This window comes from Ammospiza nelsoni, chromosome 4 (assembly GCF_027579445.1).
Source record: "Ammospiza nelsoni isolate bAmmNel1 chromosome 4, bAmmNel1.pri, whole genome shotgun sequence".
In the NCBI taxonomy this organism is placed as follows: domain Eukaryota; kingdom Metazoa; phylum Chordata; class Aves; order Passeriformes; family Passerellidae; genus Ammospiza; species Ammospiza nelsoni.
In genome coordinates, this window is record NC_080636.1 from 27,213,041 (window position 1) to 27,240,042 (window position 27,002).

A 27,002-nucleotide genomic window follows, 5' to 3' on the forward strand; every position below is an offset into this window, starting at 1 on the left:
CAACTTTACTTGCTAATAACCACATGCAGGAGACAATGCAGCTGTGCACGAATGATGTTATGAAAAAGTAATGCAACTCTATTCATTGCTTCCAAAATCAAAGAATTACAGTGTAAACCAATGACACCAGTGTGCATTAAACCAAGACAGAGAAATAATGCCTGCACTGTATTTTACCATAATACAAGTCATACAAGTCAGCACAAATGCATGCATGCACAGGTACACACAGAGTACCTGAAAACTGCTTAAGAAATCCTCTTATTCTATTCTATTCTATTTATTTAGACTAGTAATACAGAATTTTTGTTTCAGCTTTATAGTAAAACAGTTAGAGAAAAAATTCTTACAAAATATCCAGAGCTTTTTTATGTAGCATTATATATATATATATATATATATATATATATATATATATATATATATTTATGGTTTTGGGGGTTTTTTGTCTAATTCTTTGGTCACAGTAATCCTCTAGCCAGACGGCAAACACAGAACTTTCTTGTGTTAAAAAAGAAAACTGCACAGTCCAACAAACAGCTTGGGGATCTATGAGTTCTCGTCCCTTTTGAGTTCTGTTTATTCTAGCTATTCCCAAGATCATTAATATCCATTTGAACCTGTAAACTTGAAGGTCAACAAAAGGTGAAACATAAGGAAGTAATATAACATGGAATATTCAACTAGATTATATATTATGAAACATTAACACAGTTTCCTTAAACCATACTTTAATTTTTTTCCCTTAGTAGTAGAAAAGATGGGAAGATAATCTCCATATCAAGCCAGAGTTTAATTTGGAGGATTTACAGAATGATGAACAATTTCTTTTGGTTAGCAATTTTAAATTAACTAACTCCGCCTTTCCAGAAAATGCTATGGAATCAGAATGAAATGAGTAGAAAAAATAGTTATCAAATAGTCCAGAGATGGAATAAAAATACACACCCCAAATTGGATAATATTATATAAATATCTTACCACTGTCACAAGCAACATTGCCTAAGTCTGCAATGATTGTTGCTGTTAAGCTACAGTAGTGATGTTACAGGCTGTGTTACATGTCTAAGCTTGTGACCAGCAGCACTGAGAAGGCACAAAAGCCTTACAAATACAACACCTCTCAAGATCAAGAGGGATCTGTTTGTGGACTAAACATCAAGCAAAATCTCTGCAATTCCTGGACTACCTTTCCTTTCATAGCTATCCTGCAAATGACACATGCCAACACTAACAAAGTTATACATGCAGATAAACCAGATCCCCTCTATTTGTAACATCAGAAGAAAATACTGATATAAATCACTGTGCCCTACATGTGTGTGGCATCCAAATACAGTACATCAAATCTGTAAAATCAACTGACTAAACAGAAAAGGCTGATATTGCTGGGAGAAACTGCTTGGATCAGGACTCTTTGCCTTCCCTAACTACCCTGCAAAAAGGAGTAGTAGTGCTTAATTCCATAAAGCCCTATTGCCTGCAAATTACAAAATTACTGGATTTAGGTTACTGACCAGTACACCGAAGTTCCCTTTGGAAAATTCTGATTTAAGCACAACACTGTCACACACACACTGGAAGTCATGTAAGCAAGCTGACCGAACTTTCCCACTTCATATGGCAGCTGATACTGCTACAAGGTAATTTCTGCATCAGCTATCAAATATTTTGGGAGAAAGAAAATTCCTCTAAAGGAGTAAGGCTGCTCTGGTGAACTACTGGAAGAAGCAACAGCAACAGCATGAAATGGCTGGCAAAGAAGCGGGTTCAACCTAAATAAATTCCTAAAGCCAGCTCTACTCACATGCTACAAAACCAACAGCCAGTTTCACATCTTTACATGACTACTGTACAAACTGCAATGTTTTGTGTCATCATGTTTATTGTGGAAGATGTTACCCTGAGGCGAGTCCTGAGGAAACAAAGGCACATTTGGGAAGGTAAGGAGTGTAGGAAAGGAACCCATGCAGAGCTGTCACTGCTTGCCAGGCTGCAGCATGAGTGAAAGGGAAGCATTTGTCACGCAAACAGCCTGAAACAGAAGCCATGCCTGGCAACTGTATCAACAAGAAACAGAGCATCATCCTTGCCTCAAGTCCTTTTATGACAGTTACTTATCTACTTCAAGAACCTCTGAAGTCTATAATCTTGCATGATTGTTACCCTGCAACCAAATGCCTCTGAATGTCTTAAAATGAATTTCAGCATGTCTTTTCAAAAGTAGGATTATCTCAAAAACTTTACTGAAAGTATATCAAGAAAAGAGAGATTTTAATAATCTTTTTTTAAGGCTTTTTTTTTTTGATCTACAGCAAGTGTACTTAACAAACAGAAGGTTGGATCATTTTAACCCTACTTGCTGACAGCTGAAGCAGAATGAGCTAGTAGTTTACTTTGAGGGTAATGGAGAACAAACAAAACACATCTCGGGAAAGTAAGGTTGGTTTTGACAGATGCCAACTGATCTCTAGGTCTTACTAATCCTTGAAGTATTAAATCCCACTAAGGTCCATCTTGTATACAGACATGATTTTGAACATGTTCTGTGCAAAGAGAAAAGCAGATTAACTATCCACTGGCCAAAGTGTCCTAGCCCTAAACTGTGGTCAGGACACCTCAAACCAGTTTAACTTTTATCCTTCCTCCAACCCCTAGCTATTCTTTTCAAAAATTATGTTATTTAAAAACACATAATACATATTGTTAGAATTTCTATCTGTTAACCAGCTGGTAGGGTTCCTTCCCTTCTGCAATAGCTTCACAGTAGTCATCTCTGCAGAAGAGCCTTTATTACAGGCAACACAACATTTAGCTATTCTAAAACTTTTCCAATATAAGTAGTACTAAAGGGGATCTTAAACAATTGTGGTGATACTGAGGCACTCTGTGGATAACAATGCAGTACACTTGGACTTGGACAAACAAGTTTCAGTTCCAACCAAACACATGGTAGTGTTGTCACTTCTTGACAGGTACTCAGGACTAAGCTTCTCTGCATTGACTCAGCGTGGGACCAGGTCTCCTTCCTAGTCTTCTCTTGCACCCCCACCCCACAGTCATAATACATTCCTTGGAAGTCTTCAGAGATTTCTCAAAAGGGTCTCCTGTAGAAAGAATAGAAAGGTAAGATGCATAGCCTGGAATAGCATGTGGATTCATTGTCAAGTACAGTTAAAAGCCAAACAAACAAAAACCCAATAAAAAGCCAAAAATAAGAAGGTTATTCCAGCTGTCCATCACCATTTGAAAGCAGAAGTGACACCTGATCTTTAGACCCCAGAGCAACAATTAAAGGCAGACTGGTCCAAATAAACAACCAAGCACGCCACAGCATTTGGAGGACTGCCAGAAACAAAACAACTGACATCCAGATGAACACTTGCTTCCTTCAAGACAAGCAAATTAAAAAAATCACTGAAAAGTGAAATTCTTTCTGTCAGAAGTAGAATTGCTTATTGTGACCTAATCCACTCTGTTTTGCAATTAGCAAATCTGGATATATACTACTTCACAAGGTAAAGGGAACAATTGATGCTGAAAGACTTTCCAGATTTCTCACACGCCTCTTAGCCCTCTTGCCCACTGTAATAAAACAGGCCATCATTCCAACCATACCCCAAAATTCACTCTTGCTCCTTTAATAGTGGCCAAACTCCGCAGGGTGAAGGAAAAAAAGTGCATACAAATAAATTCTTAAAACTTTCTACTCGTAACCATCACTTAACCCCGTCTGAATTTCAACTGGCTGCCTTTTAGTCCAACAAAATGTTTCAGCAAAATGTTTCATTCCTACAAGCTGCAGGACAGCTTATGCAGAATGCCAGACTGAGTTACTGCATGAATCAACTTAATTGAAAGCTTCTGAGCAGGATTTTGTGCACTACAAGATACAGCAAAATTCTTGGCAAACATCTCTTTAAAATGTGTATATTAAAGACTTACTTTTCAGGGATTTTAATTTCAGTTTTGGACCAAGCAATGAATTATACTAAATATAAAGTCTGATCCTTACAACAAACATATTGCTTGAGAATATTACATGTAACACAATAGGTTACTTTAGAACATTCTGCTCTGCATTTTAAAGCTATTGCATAAGGTTACTTTAATAAAAATGATTCCAGGGAAAGAGCAGTTAGTAATGAGGTGCTGACAATTGAATCTACATTTAGGGATTGCACTGGAGTGCCAAGTCCACTTTTACAGATGCGCTGCTTAGCTATCCAGTAGATGTCCTCAGGGCATGTAAGACCAATGTATTTTGGGTCACGTTTGGCAGCAGAGACAGATGAGACAAGTGAAAACATTTACCAAAAACACATCTGACGTGTGTTTTTCTTATTAGAGAAATGTAAGAAAATAAACCCAGATACCATGGAATGCCAGGAATTCCTTCTCCTCCATGTTTTTGATTTACAAGGCCAATTTTTGGTAGTATCCTTTGACCTCCCTCCCTCATTTCCTTGCCTAAGGCCTGGAGTCATCAATGCAACCTCTTGACCAAGCCATTTTGAGGACTTAATGTACAAAAATACATCTTCATCACAGACAGAAAGACAACTCTTTCCATTAATGACTCAGTTACCACAAAAATCCCTGCTTAGTATGTTTTATGGTATAAGTTGTTAAAAGAGTCAAAGATACGCTTTTATGAGTTGAGAACAAGTATTCAAGTAGATACTTTGAGATCCAAAATAAATTGTGAAAAAAAAAAAATCCGAAGCAGTCTTTACATCTTAAATCCCAGATCTTTGAACCTGCAGAGCCAGATTCATTGCTAGCATGTTGGTCAAACTTAGATCAGTTTGAAGGCTGAATCCTGCGTATCTTCATTATTCCTCTCTCTCAGTTCAAATTAGCATATTTGTCATAGTTTCAATGCAAACCTAGAGCCCTGGTTTCCTCAGATCTCATGCAAACCTAATATGGACAATTCCAGCCTTCAAAACCAAACTGACAGCTATTCAGAAAGAATAAAGCTCCAGCCTCAGGCTTTCATTTTTATAACCATTTCCATACTCTGGTTGATCTGTCATGAGAAACAGTTAGACTTCTGTCCACATTGCATATATTTACCTGGTGTTCTGGGTATCTTCTCACAACCCATTCCTGATACACTTCTGCCTGCCACAGAATGAGTGAAGAGAACAGAATTTTGTCCTAATCCAAACTCTCTGGATTTTTAGTCACTTTTTGTAGTCATTCAATATTAACTCTGCATCTTCCTCCTAAAATGGGCTTCTGCAATCAGTTTGGTGCCATCTAATTCCCTCCTCCTCCACATACCCTCCTTACCAACACACCAAATGTTCCATTGATGGTGTTTTCTGACCTATCAAAGAAAGTCTGAAGCCACAACCCATTCCTACCACCAATATGAACTGCAGCTTTTTCTGTTGAGGTTAATTTCCCTTTTTTTCAAGGGGTAACTGGAGCTTAAGCAGCCACATGCAGCACACACATTCAGGTTGTGTTCTGTTGTGTTCTGTGGCTGTTTCCAGTTAGTGAAAATGACCTGATAAGGATTTCTTTTTCTTGTTACTTATTTAAATAAGTAGTAGAGTTGTGCAGAGAATTAGGTAAGGTCGTAAAACTTCTCTCCCACAGAGGCTGGAAATCTTTCCCAGTTGAAGATCATTTAAAAAAATATACTCACAACCTATGGAAACTTGGTGAAGCACAGTCATCCAGAACCTGCAGAAGGACTGCTTGGGGGTTGCAGTTCATCAGGGTATAAGAACTGGCTTGGTCAATATTCACAACCACTTTTGGAACTGTGAACAATTATAAAGTAGCAATAGCCATTTCAGCATCCCCTAAATACACTTCAGGAAAAATACCAAAGACACACACAAGTAAGCACTAGACCCAGGGATCATGAATTAGATTCCAAAGATCTGCCATCAAAATAACAGAAGCCGTGCTAAATATTACTTAGCCATGCTAAATATTACTTAGTCATGCTAAATAGCAGAAAAGAATGTTGGATTTCTGGATCAATTAAATTAAAATCAATAGTTCTGTATGTATTTATCTGTATAAAACCAGAGTACTTCTCTGTGCAAAATTCCATCTGCTTTTCAAAGTAAAAGCATCTTCAAGTTCTGACAGGTAAATAGCTGACTTCACATAAACTTAAGCCTGTTTAACCTTTGATTCCTGGTTCATATTAAGTCTGGAATCATGAAATAACCCAAATCATATAGTCAAAACTTGCAATCAGACCAGTTGCCAACAGATAATACTGTTTCCTTCCCAAACATTATTTTGTCATCCAAATGAGCAGCTGTCATTTGTTCTTCTCATCAGCCCATTATGGCACATTTCTCTCTGCGGTAAGATACAGCAGGCTTACTTTATAGTATAAAAATGATAAACGAAAACACCCCTCCAGGTCACTCAGTCACTCTCTGTTCTGGCACTGTGGTTGAACAGCAAATGAGTAATTCTGCAGTATGTAATAAGGCCAATGCATATCACTGCATTTTAAAACCTTGCTGTTGAGGTCATTCAGGAGGCAAACTTGAAGGCAGATGGCCAAACAGACCAAGAGCTAGTCTTAGAAAAATCTCACAACATCAGCCAAAACAATAGTCTCCAGGAGATCGTACTATAACACATGAAAGATCAGAGCTCACTTTGGAGAACCACAAAGTCTACTTTAAGAGACACAGTCTTCATGTTACTATTAAACTCTGAATACATCTGCAGGAAAATGCTCTGTGGCCACACCAAGAGAAAAGCACTTTGCAAACTTACACAGGGGAAAAAAGAAACAAAATTCACAAACAAAAACATTAAGGGAACAAAAAAAGTGATGTCGGTTTTAAAAGAAATGCTACAGAGAGAAAAAAACCATTGCCTCTATGCAAATATAAAGATCTTCCCATTCTGTCCTGAGTGCAGGCAGTAGTTAAGTCTTTCTGACAGGTCATCAGAAAGAGATATGTCCTCCTTTATATCTTGCAAGGAATGAGCCTTCAGAGCAGGGCACAATGGCTACAAAGGAACAGCTAGAAGACAAACTATCTGAGGGGTTGTACTCACTGAATTTCCTCACAGGCATTAAGCTACCTTGCTCTGATAATCAGGTGAAGATGAAAGTACTCAGACATGCTGATGGCTGGACTTCAGGGTAAGATTCAGGATAAGATTCAAAGTTATTGTGTCTTTCCATGGACAAAGGAAAATCAAAAACTTGGGACTTAATGACAGAACTCAAATAGAGGGAGAGAATATGAAGAATAATATAAATACAGGGAGTCCTTCTTCAGACTTAAAATGTCTTCAAAAAATTAAGCATGAAGGGTTCTGATTTTGCCATTTTCACCAAACTGATTCTACAGGCAACAGAATCTGAAAACTCTTGATCCTTGTACTCTGAGGACTGCTATGATAATGTCAGAGGGCCCAGAAAAAAAGTCTGAATTTCATCTGAACACTTTCATTACTAAGCCTGGGTAGCCCAGACAATGGGACAGTTAGAGGTTCTCAAAGTACAAGAATGAAGTCTTGAGCAGTCCAAGCTTCCCACAACCCCCAGAAGTCCTTTTTGTGGGCCGAGAGGCATAGATAAGGAAGAGCCACCTAGCTGATGCCAAGAGCCTGTCAGCTCAATTCATTCTTTATCTCAAGGAAAATAAGCTTCAAACTTCCTCTTATCTAGAAGACAACTTCTAAGGCTTCTGAGCCCTGTGGTAACAGACAATTGACAAAAACGTGGCACCTATTAGGGAGGAGGATGGTTGGACAGAGAACCCTCGTGAGACTCCTCTGCTGCCTACCTCAAGAGACTCACTCCAGCAGCAAACTGGGGTTTTGCAGAAAGGCAGCAAGGTCTTCTAACAACGTTATGCAGCACAGGCAAGCTAGAGGTCCTGACCTCTTTCCAGAATTTTCCACTCTCAGCAGAGCCCTCTCACCCCTTCATTTTTTCCATTTCAATGAGGTCCCATGTTGAAAGGATCCGGGCAAATATACACATTTATTGTAAAATATAATAAATCTTATCAGCTTGTTCATCTCATCCTGTGACAACAGTCAATTACATTCATTTGATTCTGGCTGGTTTGAAACTGAGCAGAAAGCATCTCCTGGAAGGCTTGTCTTGGCTGACAAACCCCAGAAGCTGATCCAGCCCGGGCTCCTATTTCCAACAAGAAGATGCCCTGAGAAATTTCAAACAATGAGGAAACTAAATAGGCCTTGATTCAGGACTGCGCTCTAAGCCTGTATTAGTACAATAAAGTGGTGATCAGGAAGGCTGCCAGTCCAGGAGCATGGGGCAGACAGGAAGGAATGCTGTGTTTGGGGCTTTCCTACTGCTCAATCCACCACTCTGTGAAGCATCTCCTGGTTGGACTGCTGGCAAAAGATACCAACATAAAAACCCTCTAAAGCACAATTCATCTCCTTGAAAATGGACCTTAGTGGCACAACAGGAGTCCTAGAATCACAGGGCCAGGCTGCAATTTCAGCTATCATTGATGAAAGAAAGTTTCAGAGTTTTATTTAATGCAATGGGATGGCTGCTTTTCATAAATTCTGCTGCTAAATCTTCCTTCTCTCCCCAAAGTTCTGCTCACCTTGTTCAGAAAGGCAGATAGGAAACAGCTGTACCATGGGTAGTGGCTTCTTTTGGGTTAGTGTGGGGATTTTTTTCCTCGGGAGCGTTGAGTTTAGGTTTCAAACAATCTTTAGGAGCAGAGCACTTGCAGCAGGGACAGGAGGCTGGGTCCCGGGAGAGCAGGAGCGCGCAGCTTCCAGCAGGGGGAAGTGTCCAGCAGCGGAAAGGCCGGAAGAACACCCCCCCCTCCCCATCCCTCCCTACGCCAGCAGCAGGAATGGGCAGGGAGCACCCCGCTGCTGCTGAGCCACCACCAACATACCGGGACAGATCCTAAAGCAGTTTTTAACACGAAGCTGTCTCTCTCCCTGTCTAAAGGAGCCTTGCCATCCTTTGTTTTGGGTTACCCTTCCTCCTCTGCAAGACTCACAGTGGATATGAAGCAATATAGTTGTGACATCTGGATTTTCTTACTGCAATAGTAATGTTTCCTTTTTAATATTAACATTCCAGAAAGGAAAATTACTCGTATTTATGCCATAAATTTCCAGCTCATTCAAGAATAACACTGTCCCAAATTACCTTCTCATTATAAGCTTCCAAAAATGTATGCAAAAATAAGTAGTGGCTTCATTCCCAATTAATATCTACAGCTGACGTAAAGGAAATATTTTTTTAAAAGACTGAAAATACCAAAAGGATCCAAGAACCACACTATTTTAAAAAAACCAAAACACCAATATTCTTCAGCTGCTTGTTCCCCGATTAAAAAAAAAAACTCAAACAAAAAAACCCTTAAGAGAATAAAATCAGCCATTCAAAAATCAGCCATTCATTTATTTCCCAGATTAAAGGGAATAATCTCCTCTTCATTTTATTTATTTCTTGTTGCTCTTTTCTTTGTCATGCACACACAAAAAAATCTTTCATTTGAAATTGACATCATACATGTGACTGTTCAAATACTGCATGTGTATTCTACAGAGATCACTGGAATGCTGTTCCATCAGTTCCCTGGAAAGGGGGCCAGGTGAATGCAACTCAAAACTGCCTCCCCTCCCCAGGGCAACACAGCACTGTGAGCAGGAGTGGGAAGGACACAGAACTAAAGAAAGCACAAATGGAGATCCTGTGTTCAGTAGTCCTGACACCTTAACTCCCTTTTTACCCATCTGCACTGTTACTTGCACCCCCAAACATCAGAACCCCTAGGATTTTTCTGCCTTCAGTGTGCAAATTTGCATCCTGAGAAACTCCCTGTTTTCCTGGTTTGGAAAACAAGTTCCTTGGAGAAGAACTACAAGAGGAATCAGAGGCAGAAAGGAATTAAGTGACCTGAGATCATGCTGCAAGCTGAAAGCAGAACCAGGACTGGATTACAAGTGCCTTCACCTCATGGCCTTCCTTTAGGTTTGGGGTTATCCAAGCCCCACCAGTACCAGAGGAGCATTGAATCACCACATCACACCCAAATGCAAAGATGCAGTTGAAGCAAGGCTCTCTTCTCCATCCAAATTGTAGCATTTTTAAAAAGTACTGATCAGTCCAAAATGTGAATAACAACTTCAGAACTAAGAATGCTTGGGAGAAGTATGTATTTTCACTAACATGAGACACTGAAATTTCATCATTCTATGTCCAGGAATGTCCTAATTTTTAACCCACTCCCCCATCAGACCTACCTTTCCACTCCTAATACAAGACCTAAAGAGAGATGTATGTGGGTGCTGTGATTCAAACATCTGGCCTGCATAAAAATGCTTTCTGCATCACACCCATCAACATGGCCACTTCATTCTCAACTTGTTATTTCTCCCCCTAATGTAAATACAGATGATTTAGAGGCTCCACCTGCTCTGTCAAAAGTGCCCAAACAGCTCAGCTATATTGCTTATTGAATTGCTTTAGGCATAGCAGCCCAAACATGAACTGTGTTACATTAAAATATTTCATCTTTATGGAAATACGCTTGTTGTAGGAGTCCAATGGTTCTTTGTATATTGTATTAAACACATACATATTTTAAATAAAAAATCTGGACTTTTTAAAAGATTTTAACACCAGACTGAATTCTAAGAAGTCTGCAAACTTCAAACATTGGAGAAAGGAAGCAAGAGTGAAAAAACAGGCAAGAAACCTTCATTCAGAGAGTTCTTAAAATGTGCATAAGCAAATTAAATATTCAGTCTATTCAGCAAAATAGGAGAGCACATCAAAAGCGTTCCTGGCTAATAAAAGAGCATATTGAAAAAGAGTAAACAGATATTCCTTTGGTTGCCCACAGGGTACATAAATCTTTATTTCTCACACACCACAGGCCTGTGATCAGGAGTCAGGCATCTGAACCCTCATTTGGGGTTTTAGGGAGCCACAGGGGCGTCATGCACCTCAGCTCCCAGCTCACAAGAGTCAGAAAAGATAAACTTCCATCAAAAAAAAACTAATTACTGACAACAAGAGGCTTCAACATGCTGAAAAAGGATCTTAAAAACACAAGATGAGTGCTTTGAGAAACATTGTGACCAAAATGTTACCAAATTTACAGGATGGATTGCTCACAAATACACAGAGCTTGACGTTCATCCAAACAGACAACACCTAGAAGCCACTACATGCATGCTTAAAATCAGAAGCTGAAATCTGGAAGAAGTTCTCCAAAAACACTGTAAGGGTTATCAAAGTACAAAGACCAGCAAGAGAACTGTAATCAATTTTTTCAAATCACCCCTACCACTAAGCTGTCACTACAACTTCACCTCTATTATGCATCATGTGTTTGAAAGGACAGGGTGGCTTCTACTTTTCTGAATCAGACACCAGCAGTTCTCATCAAGAGTTCTTGTCTTTCAAATAAATACCTATGAACTGTTTCCCTTCTGTTGTGTACATCCATCTGCATATAAAAATGTATCACGTATTTTGGCACAATTCTGAAAGAGCATAACTCTGCTATCATCCACACAGGAACAGCAGCAGATCAGTGACTACAGTAGGGCAAACAATTACTCTGTGAGATTTTTGAGGCTAATAAAACTAAAAAAAAATTGAGAACTGTAGAATAGTTTGGTGGGTTTTTTTAAGAAATTTCCTCCCTCACAAAGAGAGCACCTTCAAAGTACAGTTACTCAAGCAGCATATGGCATTTACATTTTCATCTAAATCTTTAAAGAAGCCCATTATTTCCTTAGATTTGAGAAAAGAACCCTGCCTTATTTCACCACACCAACCATAAATTATTCATTAATTCAGTTTGCTAACTCTGTAACTGCGCCCAGATGTTTCAGCTGGAGTGGCATGCCATAAGAGAAGTTAAATATAGCAAGCTGTATGCAAGGACCAGACTCTCTCTCTCCCCTCACTACAGCATGCTCAAATATTACTTGAGAGAAAACAATGAAAACATTTTAAAAATATTCTGAATATGTGAGTCTGAAATGCCACACTCTGATCACAAAATTTCATGTGAAAGAGCCCCCACACATTTCATCTGGGTGTAACTGAAGCCGTTGGTCCTATCTCTGGGGAAAGGGCTGGCACTTTCACTCACCAGAGTAAACAGAAAATTTACAAGCAGAGGAACCCTCCTTGCCATGCATCATTTACAAATACAAATGAAGGCTTAAGTTTTCAATTATAAGAAACATTTCTGAGCCAACTACCAAGGGCAACAACCAAGCTGATGAGGAATTGAGAGCATCCTAAGGAATTGAATTTCTTATGGAATTAACACAGAAACCTACTGGTGAGAATTTTTAATCCATTTCAGTGCTTCAGAAAAACAACCATTTTACACTAGCAAATATGATTAATGTTAGCATTTGTAAGCCAACACTGAAAATAGTCCTGTTGAACAGAATGGAAATTACCAACTTCAGCCACTGTTATGGTTTCAAGCACTCTTCATCAACTGTCTTAAGCTAGTTTGGAAGTGCTTATTTTAAACTAGGAACTATCCCTGATCATTATATAGTTGGAGAAGAAGCAAAAAACAGGTTGAACATCACAGTGTCACTTGGAGTTTGGAGACTCTTCTAAGGCCCACAGCTCTTCTTCAGTTGTGAACAGTGATAACAAGAGAGATTTTCAGAGGTCATCTTGTCCCTTTGCTGTGCTACAAGGCAAGATTAAGACTGTTTACAATATTTGCCTGATCTGTTCCTAAAAATTTCCAGTGTAACAGATTCTGTACCATGAGTTTGCAGAGGGAGGGTATTTTGGAGAAGCTGCTATAGATCAGTGTGTCAATGGCACCACTGCTTTGGTACCAGGTATCAGCTGCTGTCATCCAACATTGCCACACTTGCATCTTGTAGCCAAACCCTGCTGTTCTTTAACCAGCTGTGTCCATATGAGACTGCCAAATATGTCAAAACTAACTACTGTTAACATAGGGCACCTTCCCATTAGCCAGCAAATAGACAAACAAACCTTGATATAAATCTATACTACTAGCCACCTTAGAACATAGTACAACTCTGTCAGCTGTTAGTAAAAACATGAATACATGACTGAAGTAATAATTTAGCCATGGGAAGGCATACCAGCACTATCTTTAGTCTCCTCATTGTCTATAATGTGAGAAAGAATAGAGTGGTAGCACAGGTCAACAATCTCAGGGCAGTAAATATCTTTTTTTTTTCATAATCCACACTGACAGAATTTTCTTTATTAATGGTAGCTACACAAAGTTAGCACAAAAGGATACCACAAAGTTATACTATGGACAATGGCCTCTTCATTTTACTGTGTAGACAGATCTTTAAAGACATTTCACTTCTACTTCAGGAAACAGTGGGAAAGCAGACAGCAAGAAGCAAACCAGAACAAATTTTATTTAAGCTAGTCACCTTGGCAGCAAGTTACAACTGAGTCCACCTCTATGAGGAAACATTTCCTCTCCAACTTCTATGGAAGAAAAGAGGTATGCAATACAAAATGTAGAAACTAGACCCAGTTACAGCACATGTGAGAGATGGAAGGTGACAAAGGATCTGGAGGCTCTCAGAAAATAAAGACCATATGCTGCTAACAGTGGAAATCTATGAAATCTTTGTTGGGGGGAAGGGAAGAAAAAGTGCAGGTGCAAAATCACAAATCAAAAGAGAAGAATAGAAACAATATTAAATAGCTCAAAAAACCATTTTCTACTATATGAGGAGAGCATTATAGTAAAAGAGAAAGAACTTTTAATCTCCTTTGCACTGTATACATTTCTAAAGCACTGCTGAGAAAAATATTTATTGAGGAGTGAAACCAGCACCTGGTATGTTTCCTTGTTTTTACATAGTAACAGAAGCTGCAGGAGAGTTTGGTTTGGACAACTAAATGTAGAAAGTCAAACATCAAATCTGATGCATTTTACTCATAAAGTCTTAGCTACACATTATACATAGCTAAGTACAATTGTCTGAAGTGAATGCTTTTTGGTTGTCCTTTTTAAAGTAAAAATCACGCCCCCATGGAAGCTGTCTGTAAACCTAAATTTGTGCCTTATAATCCTTCTCCACAGGTACTGTGTTTGAAAACAGGGATATAACCTTAAATTACATTCAGCATCCAGCTAACTTTTTATAAAGAGGTTTATGGGAAAAGGAAGTCACCATTGAGACCTACCTGTTTGCACGACCTATTAGGCAGAAAAAGAAATGTCACAAGGAGAATTCTTGATGTTAATCTATACTGATTTCTGCTACAGTAATCTACAGCAATTTAAACAACCCAAATCTAAAAGGTCTTGAGATTCTTCCACTTTTGGAAGTCTCATCTGGCCCACTCACTTAATGCACACATACAGACTATTACATTCCAGCAGAATTACGACCAGATGGGGTTTTGTTGTAAGCTTGAGTGTTTTCTTTTGTTTCATTTTTTTAAAGACTTGTTCTTTGTTCATTTTTTCACATAGAGATAACAAACACATTCAACACTAAAAATATAAAAAATAAAAAAGAGAAAAAAAGAAAGAAGAAAAGAATGTTTACTTTGGTTGTGCTAAGCAGCCAGGTGCTATAATATCGCAAGTTTCATCTGTGGTCTGCAGTGCTGTAAGTTCCACCATGTTAACCATTACATCAGTCTTGTGGCCAGGAAGTTTGGGAAGCACAGAAAGAATCTTCTCTGCCAGATTGTCACCATGATGACCAACTGCTCCTGAAGAAAATGGAAAAAAACAAAAAAAACCCCAAAAACTATCAGGTGCATAGCTAGAAAAACAAATAAACACAAGGGATTGAAAAGAAAATAATAACTACATGTTTTGGGGAGAAGGACACTGGTACTCCTAATATCAAAACCACATTTAGCTTTCAAAAATATTTTTCTACAAAAGTAAAACTAATTTCTAAAATGTGTAAATTTAAAAGCACCTACAACATTTCAGAAAGATTCACTTAAAAAGCACAATTAGCATTACTGTTAAATTACACTTAGTTTTACAGCTGTTAGATATTCACTGATTTTACACTTAGACATGAAAAACATTTTTCTTTGCCTAAGGAACTTGTTAAATAATATTTGCAATGGTTATTAAAAATCCAAGCAAATATTTATATATACACTCACATGCATGAACTACTAGGGCTGTGCTTAAAAGGACTATATACAAATTGCATAAATAACTACCCAGACAGGCCAGCCTAATATTAAAATAAACAATTATCAACAGCATGCCACAATCAAGAACTTATCACTTTTGTACGAACTGAGGGCAGCTCAGGTGAAACAAACATGAAATAACTAAACCAACCCAAGTTACAAAGTATAAAATGTCAATTTGACCATATTCCAAGAGAAACTCTGAACTCCAGCTGGCATGTTTTCTTCAATTTTCCTGATTTCAAACACACATGCTTTTCTTTCCATTCATGAACTTCCAACAGGCTCTACAGGCTCTACAACCAACTTAGAAAATATTAGGGCTGTGAGCCAAGTCAAAGCAGAAAAACATTATACACACTACAGATAAAAAAAGTCAAGAGAGAGGGATCAGAAACCTTATTGCCTTTAGGTCAGGAACAAGTTGAAGTTGTTTGTTGCCTGCCACTTAAGCTATGGTTCAGCCATCAACACAGGGCTGGACAGCAGTGCTGAGCTTAGTTTTGCTTTCACTAGCTTTAATAACAGAAAATTGGGAACTTTTGATGCACCACTGAGAGGCAGGAAAAAGTTCTCTCAGGCTATGGTCCCACTCCATCTAAGTCCATCTGTGTGGCAGCTATCTGCTCTTATGTTTTCATCATTTCCATAGACAGAGAATATCTGTTTCAACAGCTGAATTAGCTTCACATGCTCCATAAATCCAAACAAGGCTCTTACATCAAGTACATTGCTAAGGTCAGATTATTAAGTGCTCTTGGATAGCAGAAGCAGAAGACTGTCTCCAGCAATTCTACAGCAGCCAGGTATCCAGGCTGTAAGCCATGGTTTTCCATGGTCTATCCACTTGTCTGTACTGCAAACTGTTGAAAAGAGAAACAAGGATGAAAAAGGAAAATGAAAGTGAAGCCAAACTCTGTGCTGGCAACACCTTTATCCACAGAAAGCAAAGAAGGCACAAGTTTCCAACACAGGGTGGTAGTGCAGCATGGATATCTGACCATTCAGCTGGGTTATTACTCATTTGTTTCACCAAAAACTGCAACAATTACAGAATAACAGCAACTTCCCTTTCTAACATTCCCAGCCAGAGTCAGACCAGTGAAATACAGATGGAATGAGCTGGGCTTTCTTGTGACTCCCTAAGCTGTCTTGTTCTCAAAAATCCCTACATTGCTCCTACTAGATCAGTCATGTGTAAGGCACACTGCAACAGTTGCAAAGTTGCACAGGAAAAACAGCAATAATCTTCTGAACCTCCACCCCACGTACTGGAAGCAACATCTGCCTCTCCACACATGCTGCATGTGAGCAACATTTATTTAAACAAGACAGTTGGTTAAACCAGAAACATCTCAAATGCAAATAAACCCACATTAATTATTGACATCCCTCCTTTCTTCCTGGCACAGGGGGAAGACACAGAGTACTCAAGCTGCTTCCATGAGAGCCGCTGTCTCAATCCCATAACTGATACTTCTTGGAGGTTCCACTGGTCCACCAGTGCTACTGACCTTTGCCATGCCTCATCAAAACAACCACAAAACATCTCATAGAGGTTTTAAAAGTGACTGCCACCCCAATCAACTGCATAAATTAACCAAGCCTGAAAAGACTGTTAAACTTCACAAGACTAGGACAAGAAATCACAGGGAGTTTCTTTAGACTGCACTGACTTCAGAAGGGTGCATGGGACTAGTTTTGATCCTCTCTACCCACCACTTCTGAGGACAGTCAACAGACTGCTCAGCAGCTTCTCAAGAGCAACAGTGTTGAGGGCACAAGTGATGGTTTTGACTGCTGCCAAAGTACAGACAGACTGAGTGTTCGTGTGACAACAACTTATCTGACCACTGCAAAATAGGAGCTTGCACGCCAGGCTAACATCTAGCTTCCAGGATACAAGAACTCATGTATCATGCTGTTCTAATTTCACTTTTTCTTTACATTATAACTTACAAACTGAAATAGGCGATATTTGATACAAGTTGTAGCTGACAATTTGCAAAGTCAACCAACCAGTTCTTTAGCAGCAGCCAGAAACTCACTAACTACATCCCCTGCTTCCCCTAAAGTGCATTCTTTACTGTACAGTTTTTAGCAAAGCAATGACACAAATCTTATTGTGTGGCACTAAATTAAGGCACTAAATTAAGCTTTACCTCTGAAATGCACAAGATTTTTCTTCCTTCAGTTTGCGTTCTATTTAATAGCACAAATATCACATCCAAACCATAGGAATAATTCAATGAAATTACCAATGAATTCTGGAGGCATTTGTTGGTAACAAAAGAATGGCTGTATGCAGGGATCTTAATGTCATTTATGGATACTGAGAATAGAATCTTAAAAAAACAAATCCTGTAACTTCTCATCCTTATTCTGTGAGCTTTGATATTTCCTTCCAATGTTGCTCAGTACAGCCCTGATATTATCTCCAAAAAACCTTCTCCTACTGAAGTACAAGATTCTACACTTCCCAGATTTAAGCTAGTACCAAATATCTCTCTTCATACCTCCCCAAGAGTCTCCTTGTCAGGCAGCTCCCTGTCATGCCAAATCTGGTTGTTTCTTGTTTTTACTTCTTCTTACTATCTGAGTGCATAAATCAATCCTTTCCCTGTTATCACCCCAAACCAACACTCTTCTCATAATTTCATTTTCAGGTTCCTTATCCAAGTCCACTTTTCTGCAGTCTTCTGATCAATCTTCCCAACCTCAGCTCAGCATTAACTGCCTGGATTCATAGCTGCTCTTTAGCACCTTGTGGATAGCTATGAACCCTACAGCAGTTCAAGGATACACAATAGTGAAACTATGGGAGGAAAAAAAATATGGAGGAAAATTCAGAAACAGACAAGCTGCAGGGTGCAACACTGTGCCAATTATTTGCTACATGATTTGTGGTGGCAAAAAATTATGACCTGAATTATTGACTACAAACAGAACCAGGCCCACACCCTGTGCATGCCAGCAGGAGGTAAGTATGACTGGAATAGCAAATGCAGTCATTCCTATATCAATGCACATACCTACAGAAACACTTTCAGGCACACAGATATGGCTAAGGGTCTGTATCTGCCTAGACAGACATAAAGATAAGAGTGACAGATTCACTGGATCCTTCACAGCAATCCACAAGGCTTAGTCTGAAAGATGCAGATCATTTCCTTCACACCTCAAGGTGGTACACAGGCACAGTTAAGGTTTCTAGCTTGCAGCAAAATGGAAGTGCTAGAAACAAGATTTTGGATTTGCAGCACAGCCTTCTGCCTTACTCTTCATTTCTATGATCCACTGGGATACAAGGGTGTGCAAGTAACCATCATGGCCATAGGATTAAACATGCTCCTAGTGTTGCCAGATGAAGAACTGTTTGCATACCTGGTGGCTTAATACAATTACTCTTCAAACCACTAACCTGAGGAAGGGAATTGCACACTGCTTAGTCTGTAAGATCATGTTAAACACAAACCAAGAAGAACAGGAAAGTAACCAGCTCAGTTATGTCAACTTTTCTCCAAATAAGGAAAGCAGCACCAGTTCATTAGGCAGTCAAGTATGACTTTGGGGTCACTGACCCCCAGGGACCACCACTTAACCAAAGCATTTGAGCAATTTCTGCATGAAAGGATGCACTTGGCACTAGAGGTATTGGCACAACGTCTGGGGTCATGGAAGCAGCCTGTAAGATACTTTTCCAAACAACTGGATAGTGTGAGTAATGGTTGATCTGGATGCTTGAGAGCAGTGGCTTTTAATCCAGGAAGCATGAAACTGACACTGGGACAAAAGATTATCACATACATATCCCACACGGTAATAGCTGTTTTGGAACAGAAAGGAGGACACTGGGTATCACCAGTAGAATACTTGAACAGCAAGTTTTCCTACTGGAGCAGGATGATGCGGAACTTACAGGAACTACTGCTTTGAACCCAGCCATGTTTCTCCAAGCTTCAGAAGCAGCCCAGAGATCTACCTGGTAACCACTGAACAAGTGAATTCTAGCAGACCAGATCTCAAGAGCAATCCCACCCAGGACCCAGAACTGGAGCTATATAGCCATGGGAGGACACTGTACAAAATGGAATATGGATTTTTGGTAACATCAGGTCTCCGGGGTTCCCACTGTCTGACACCCTCCCGATGGGGTGGGTAGGGGACCTGTAGAATGACAGCCCATACCAGCGAAGGATTTCTTACCAGCGAGGTCCAATGTCCTGTCCACGAAGATGACAGAAGCCTTGTTGGTGGCTGCTCTCCTCCTGTTTCTGGCTGAGGCGTAGCTTGCCAGTTCAGCGGCGACCACCCTGCTAAGGGCCCCCACAGCGAAGCTCTCCTCCCGCAGGCCCAGGGCGGTGAAGAGAGAGTCGAGCTCACCCACCAGGGCCCGCACGGCCGCCCGCAGCTCGGCGGGCAGCGCACCCAGCCCGACCTCTGCGGGGCCGGGTCCGCCGGGGCCGGGCAGCGGCGGGAGGAGCGCTGCCAGGGCGGGCAGCAGGCACAGCTCCGCCGAGACGGGCGCCAGGAGCGGCGGGCCCCGCAGCAGCACCTCGGCGCGGCCGCCCTCGCCCATCCACCGCCGCAAGGTCTCCTCCAGCTCTGCCGCCCCGCCGCCGTCCGCCTCGTCGCCGCACAGCAGCACGCAGTGCCGCACGGCGCCCCGCTCCAGCACGCCGCGCACCGCGGCCGCCGCGCCGCCCCGCAGCGTCCCGCTCAGCACGATCACGGTGCGGGCCGCCCCCGCCGGCACCGCCGCCTCGGCGCACAGCGCGCTGACAGCCAGCGCCCCGGCCGCCAGCAGCTCGCCCGCCCCGCCGGCCCAGTGCAGCGCCTCGGCGGAGGGCGCGTCCATGAGGACGGCGGCGCGGTGCGCCCGGGCCAGCGCGGGCTCCCAGGCTCGGCGGCTCAGCTGCCGCAGCACCTCCGGCACCGCCATGGCGGTGACAGCCACAACACGCCGCACGTGCCGAGCGCGCCGCCGGCGCCGAGAGATGGCGTGGCGGGCGCGGGTTGGCTGCGCGCGCGCGGGCCGGGGCGGTGGCTCTCCCCGGCCGTGTGGGAGCTCCGCCCGCGCCGCGGCACCGCCGGGTGACACCGCGGGAACTGCGCCGGGTCCCCGGCACTCTGCGTGCTCAGCACCCGGGAGGCCAGGCTGGCATCGCTGCTCCCTGCCTTACTGCTGTGTGTCTTGTGTTAATGTTAACTAATGCGTATTCCTTGTGTTAATGTTAACTAGTGCTTTGGAGAAGGAGCTGGCAACACGGAGTGCTCTTGCTCACTAAATGCGACTTTTCTCTGTACAGTAGGAGACGTATGACAAATTATTTTAATTTCACTTTCCCCTTTAAAAGCCCTTTATCTCGAAATCAGTTTCAAAGCTAAGGAGAAAAAGCTCCATGACAAGCACCCACAGTTTCTTCTCCCCAGAGAATGGATGGCCCGCTGGCAAATCTGTGTTGCACACAGTACTCACTTGGGCAGCCTCCTTGGGACACAGCCAAGACACCTTTTCTGACATAGCAGTCTCATCATCATCATTTTTAATTATTAAATAATAATTAATGCATGATTAATAAAGAGATTAAATACTTAATAAGTTCAGCTTCCAGCTTAACTGCTGCTCTTAGGTCTCTTACAGATATAAATGGTTTCAGAACACTAAAAACCATGAGTAACACCAAAATCACTAGATTTCCAGAAATTAAATCAGATCCTTCCCTTTAATGTTCTCCACTGACATTGCTACTCAGATGCATTCTTCCCTTTCTTTGTGCTATTCTAGCACCAATCTGTTATTTTAACCTTAGGGCATATAGTTTCATGATGCTAGAAAAATATGTAAGTTAATACCCTTCTTGACTATTTGATTTGAAAAATGAACACTAAGAAAGGATGGGGGATAATTAAAACTGGGCCCGAGTTTATAAACAAGTAGAATTATCCTTCTCTCAGACTGAATTACCTCAGAGATTATGTATCTCTGAGTTTTTGCTTTATGGTTGAGTGCCACAGACAAAATCTAGACAAATTATGGCTTGCCCAACAATTTAAAAGGGGTTATTTACCTTTAAAACCATTAAAGAAAAGGGATGGGGGGGGGGGGCTGACCTCTTTTAAAAGGTTGAAAGGATTTTTTTCAGATATTATTGTCAAAACATCAGATGCTTTTTTAAGAAAGTTAATAGTTTTTTACTTTATTAATACTGTATGGATTACAACTAGCCAGTATTGAAAAAAAACAAAAATTACTTCCTAGAAGACAAAATGAAGTTAATCAGTTTAAAGTACAATGGTTAAATTACAGAACAAAATTATCTAAATAGTTTTTACAGCTTATTTTGTCCCTTGTGTAAGGTGACAACTACTGTGTCAGAAGAACTGTACTACTCAAGGGTTCCCATAAATTTGATATTTTTGTGGGTTTCTGGGGTGTAACATGTGAGTGAAGATGGTGATGCAGCTTGCAAAGATGAGTTCTGTCTTCAACCTTTCAGCTACTCAAAGCCTTAGAAGAAACAGCTTTTACAGGCCACAACTGTTCAAAGTGGGCTTTTCCATCACCACCAGCTCTCTGTGATTTCTCTTTAAAGGTCTGTACAAGGAAAACTGCTTGGACGATCTGCATCAAAGTATTTTAAAATATTTTTTGTTCTTAGCCTACTCTTGTTGTGGTTTTCTTGAACATGGTTTTTTTCTTCTTCTTTCTTCCTTCCTTCCTTCCTTCTGGGTCTGCAGCCAGAGGAAACTATTTGAATTCAGCTGTGCCATTTAATGTCAGCCAGAATTGTGTTAAATGGCAAAGTAAACAAAATAGGAAGGAAAATTCAGACACTGATGTCTATGAAGAGGTACTACATATACACATTTGTCTTATGAGAAACAAGTGACCAAATGGTGGAAAACCATTTGCTGACTCCACAACTATTTGCATAAAAATATGAAATAGCAGGATGAAAACCTACCCAATTACACCAGATAATTCATTACCTGTACACAATACTCAGACATTTAATTTTAGGTGAAAAAAAAATTTGAGTGGTTGGTTGTTCATGTGAACTGTCATGCCGTATATGAAACTTTCCAGTGAAATGTCATGCCGTATGTGAAACTTTCTAACAAGCTTCTCTATGCAGGCAATTCAAATAAGCTCTCCTCACTGAGAGTTGTGTTTATGTTACAGTCAAGGCCTCCAGTCTGATTTTTCCCAAACTGACCTGCTGTGAAAAGCAGGTCCCTGTTTTAGTTTTCACATACATCCTGAAACACCACAAGCTCCATTTGTACACACAACTGGTTGAAACTTATTTGGACAGTTGTTGGTACTTAACCTTTCTAATGCATCTTGCAGTTGTCTAGCATTCACAGATGTAAAGTGAGCAAATTACCAGGAAAAATGTCTCACTACTCCCCACCGCTTTTAAAATAGAATTATGAAATTCATAGAAACACTTCGAACATAGAAACACGTTGTGACACTCACGGCACACTACAAATATTAAATCCTTACTGTACCTAAAAACAACGGCACGAAATTTGTGTGGGGGGGAAATCTATGAAGAGTTGTTAAATTTAAAATCCCACGTCCAGCTGGGACAGTCGCTGAGGCCAGGGACAGTCCTAGCAGAGGCACGGCGTGTTTACCCCGCGATTACGCGCCCTCAGCAGCTGCCATCAGCCGCCAGCAGATGCACGGCACTGGAGTGTACGTGTGTTTAGCCAAGTCAAGACAGGCAGGAATGTTCTGGAGGAGCTCGCCATGCTGCCGGTGATCCCTGCTGAGGGGACGGACGGCCGTCCAGGGACGCGGGAGAGCACAAGGACCGCCGAGAGCAAACGGCAGCGGGAGGAAGGGAAGGCGGCTCTCGCAGCGCGCCTCGGGAGAGCGGCGAAAGCACAGGCTCGGTGAGTGGCCGCGCACGGACGGTGCCCGGGCGGCTCGGCGGGGAGGGCAGTGCCGGGGCCGGGCCGGCCGGGCCGCCCCCCGCAGCCCGTACCCGGGGCGCCGCGGGGCCGGGCCGGGCCCGCTTCCTGTGCGTGTCACTCACGCGGGGGGAGGGGAAGCGCCGGGCGGCGGCGGCGGCGGCGGCGGATCCTCCGCGACAGGCCGCGTTGGGCGTTCGCAGCCGCCCGCCCGTGCAGCGCCTGGCCGCGGTCCGAGGCGCCGGGGGAGCCCGGGGGCGGCGCGGCGGGGCGGCCGGCGGAGGGAGGCGCTGCCGGGGCCGGGCCCGCGCGTCCCGCGGGAGGCGGCCATGTCTACCGGCGAGGCGGAGCGGCTGTCGGCGGACGCCGATGGGGCCGCCGGGGACGAGGAGGAGGAGTGGCTCTATGGCGGTACGGACCTTCCCCGACCCCCGTGCCCAGCCCGCCTCCCCAGCGGGCCGGCCCGGCGCCGCCGCGGCGGGGGGGCCGTGCGGGGGTGCGCAGGCCGCGCCGTGAGCCGCCTCGCTGGGCCGCTGAACAAGGTGCTCCGGTCCCGCCGTCCCCGTGGCTGCTCAGCCCCCTCTCTCCTCCCGGCCAGCCCCTCGGGGGCGATGGCTCCCGGCCCCTTCCCTTCCCCGGTCTCCGGTGCCGGTGCCGCGGGCCCTCAGCCCGGGCCGCGCAGGCCGAGGCGTGCTGGGCCTCAGCGGCGGGAGCCCCGCGTGGTGACCCTGCCCCATAGGCACCCCTGGGGCTGCCGAGCTCTCCCTGGTGCTCTCCTGCCCGACTTCTCCGCGTTGAAATACTGAAAGAGGCTTAATCTTTTATGTATTAACTTTTTATGAAACTTTATGGACTATCTTTATGTTCAGATGTTAATGAATCATATAAATTATACCTTGCCCATGTGGTGGACCTGTCAGTGCGGAGCACTGTAATTGCTTAGGGGTCTGCTCGACTGATTTCACAACTGAAATGTTAAGCATATGTCTCAATAGTCAATATGTCTCTAAAGACTTGCCTAATATTCTACATCCCAAGATAATCTGTCACAGTTGATACCCTAGGGATTTTATTCTTAAATATTGTGTTTTTTCTTATGGTAGATGAAAATGAAGCAGAGAGACCAGAGGAAGAAAAATCTAGGTGAGTATCCTGACAACTGGAAGCCCTGTAGCATGGCTGCACAAAACCTGTGTTCACTACGTTCTTCTTCCCAGCTCCTACCAACTTTCAAAGCTGGTAGGATCTTAACCCACTCTGGTGTCTTTGAAAGTGTCCTTAAGATAGTATATTTGGACTTTGCTTTTCTTTGAAATGGCTGTACCTGTGAAATTGGGTCACTTAAGTATGAGAGTTAGTTTAACTGTATGGACAGCAATAACCACTCACAGAATGCCAACAGGTCTTTTATTTTTGTAATCGTTGTGCTTTGTGATCTTAATGATGGATCAGGACTTGTTTGGGATAATTTAGCAATGGAAAAACATCCTGTCTCCCAAAGAGTTTGCAGTGCAGTTGCAAAAACAGCAATACAAGGAAGCAGTGGAAGATTACCAGGTGGTCTGATGTACAGATCACGTCTGCTTAGGCTTGCAGGGCTAGCATGGTTAGTTTTTTTTTAACCAGTAAGACAGTATTTCAAAGAAACTTAGAGAAACTTAGGAAAGCTTTGGAAGTATCTGAGGGGAACCTGCTTGAGTTACAAATTGCTATATGAGGGCACAAAGATGCTCCCTTGGAAATCTAAAAAAGTTAATTTAGATTAGTAATGAGAAGTGACTGGAAAAGGGAATCAATCACTTGTGCTAAATGAAGGAAGTCTCATAATTGGTAAAATATGGAAATTATTGATTGTCAAGGTATATTAAACAAATAAAGGGCAAATCAATTTGTGAAAACATACATTGTTATTTTCTGTAGTTGTTTCCAATTTTTCAGTGAGAGCTCTTGCATTTGGTTAGCTTTGGTGGACTGCTTGTTCGTAAGCTTGCTCAGTTGCTCCTTTGAACTCAAGTCAACTTTGACAAGCACAGAGTGACAAAGCAGTAATTACCTCCACCACATGACTATAAATGATATCATTGTGAAGCAGCTAGAGGTGTGATTATTTGATTCCCATTATTTCTGAAGTATAAGAGTTGTTTTCTTTGACTTTTTCCATTCATTTAGCAGGTTTTTAGGGCTCTCTTGCATTTGTCTTGAATCTTGTCTCTTCCAGGACAAAGAGTTCTAGTTATTTATTTGCTCTTTATTTAGAAGCTATTCCATATCAGTTGATTCCTTATGTTCAGTTACCTTTTCTTGACCTGGCATATTTGTCACTACTATTGTTACTTAGGAAAATTACTTGCATGGAGGCCAAAATGATTTTTAGAAAGTGTACTCCAGTTTTTGGTCAATGGTGTCTAGCTTGGCATTTGGCTGTCACAATGCAGTTTTGGACAAAAAGCATAACAAATACTAACTTACCCATCTTAAAATTTTGTTGAGAACTGTGGAAGTATGGGGACAGTTCAGCTGTTAAAAGTTTTGGTCTCTGGCCTCTCAGATTTGACGTTGTTTGTATATACAGAAATTGTGATGTGTTATTCAGGTTCTGTACCTAGTCTGTCATTTTACCAGGTGATGAAGTGAAATGATCAAGCTTGAACCCTGAGGCAGTAGCTGGGCTGTGTTGGGGGCAACGCTCACGGGTGTGTTGCCAACAGAGTATGGGGTTAGATTCATTCTACTCAATAAAAATTGCCGGTTGCACACTCTGTTTCATAAATATCTTTTCAGTGAAATAATATTATTTCTAGATGGCTCCCTACTTACTCTGCTATTTGTGGTGCAGCATCCTAACAGCTAATGGGACTGTGGAAGTTAAAATATTACTGTGTAGGAAACAGCCCTATGTAGGCTCAGTGAGACAGCTCATGGGCCTGGATGTCACAGTACTCATCCTTTCAGATGGACCAGTAGTTTTAAAATTTTTACAGTTCTCAGTCTACAGTTAAATATAATTGAATTAGTCATTGCATTGTAACTATTCCATATGGGAGAAGGAAATTTCACAATGCTGATATGGGAATTCTGTTTAGTGACACATTATCTGGGGATGTTTAAATGCTTTTTTTCCATTATGTCTTTGAAAAGTGTCAGTCTGCAGGGAAAAAAAAATCAAACAGCTTATTCTCCCTTCATAAGTTACAAAGTATTTCAGTTTGATTTCAAAGGAAGATCCAAGTGTAATGCCTCATTGCTTCCAACTATTCTATGAACATTCAGTTAGTATGATTTATGATAGCAAAATATTGCTAATATAAAGTTATATTCATCTTGGTTTTTTTAACAAGTCAACTTTGTTTTCTAATCAATGCTGAAGACAACTGGAGTTTTGGCTTTTCATCTGGAATGAGGAAGCAAAGCTTTTTTTCATCATTAGCTGATACCTGTGAAATAGCATGTGCATAAATACCTAGTTTCACCTTTTCCTGTTTGTTTTTGTTTAAGTGTTCCACCCCCACCTGGAAGTGAAGAGGAAGCTGCAGAAAATGGCGTTGTGAAAACGGTAGTTTTAAACATGTTTTTGAAATACTGTTTTAAAATGCTGTGATGTAATGACTTTCTGGGAATCCATAATTTGACTAGGACTTATATTTAAATGAATTAATGCCTAAGTGTGCACCTTTTTTTTCTAAAATGTGTTTGTGAGCTGCAGAAACTGTAGAAATTACTAAATTAGGAAATCAATTTTCCAGTTAAGTCCAATTCTTAAATCTAATTTACAGAAAATAAATAAATAGTACTCGTAGGTTTTTTGGGGGGGAGACAGACGGTGCCTGAAGACACCTCTCTTTTCTCAGAGACATGCTTTTCAAAATGATGGTTTGTTTTTTCTTAGTGATGAGAAAATAAAGTCCTCTGAGCA

General features: G+C 41.7%; 2 protein-coding genes across 3 annotated transcripts in view; one reads left to right on the forward strand and one right to left on the reverse strand.

The window, feature by feature from the left end:
• Positions 1–20,105, reverse strand: part of SCFD2 (sec1 family domain containing 2) — a 185,977-nt gene extending 165,872 nt beyond the window's left edge. Inside the window, exons 1-2 of the mRNA XM_059471305.1 lie at positions 19,370–20,105; positions 14,551–14,719 (exon numbers count right to left, since the gene is read on the reverse strand). Coding sequence (XP_059327288.1) covers positions 14,551–14,719; positions 19,370–20,105 — 905 coding nt within the window. The remainder of the gene's footprint in view (positions 1–14,550; positions 14,720–19,369) is intronic.
• A 3,180-nt stretch (positions 20,106–23,285) lies between these two features.
• Positions 23,286–27,002, forward strand: part of FIP1L1 (factor interacting with PAPOLA and CPSF1) — a 37,266-nt gene continuing 33,549 nt past the window's right edge. For both annotated transcript variants that reach the window (XM_059470147.1, XM_059470148.1), the window contains exons 1-3: positions 23,286–23,500; positions 24,193–24,232; positions 26,585–26,642. In XM_059470147.1, coding sequence (XP_059326130.1) covers positions 23,419–23,500; positions 24,193–24,232; positions 26,585–26,642 — 180 coding nt within the window. In that variant the 5' untranslated portion in view covers positions 23,286–23,418. The remainder of the gene's footprint in view (positions 23,501–24,192; positions 24,233–26,584; positions 26,643–27,002) is intronic.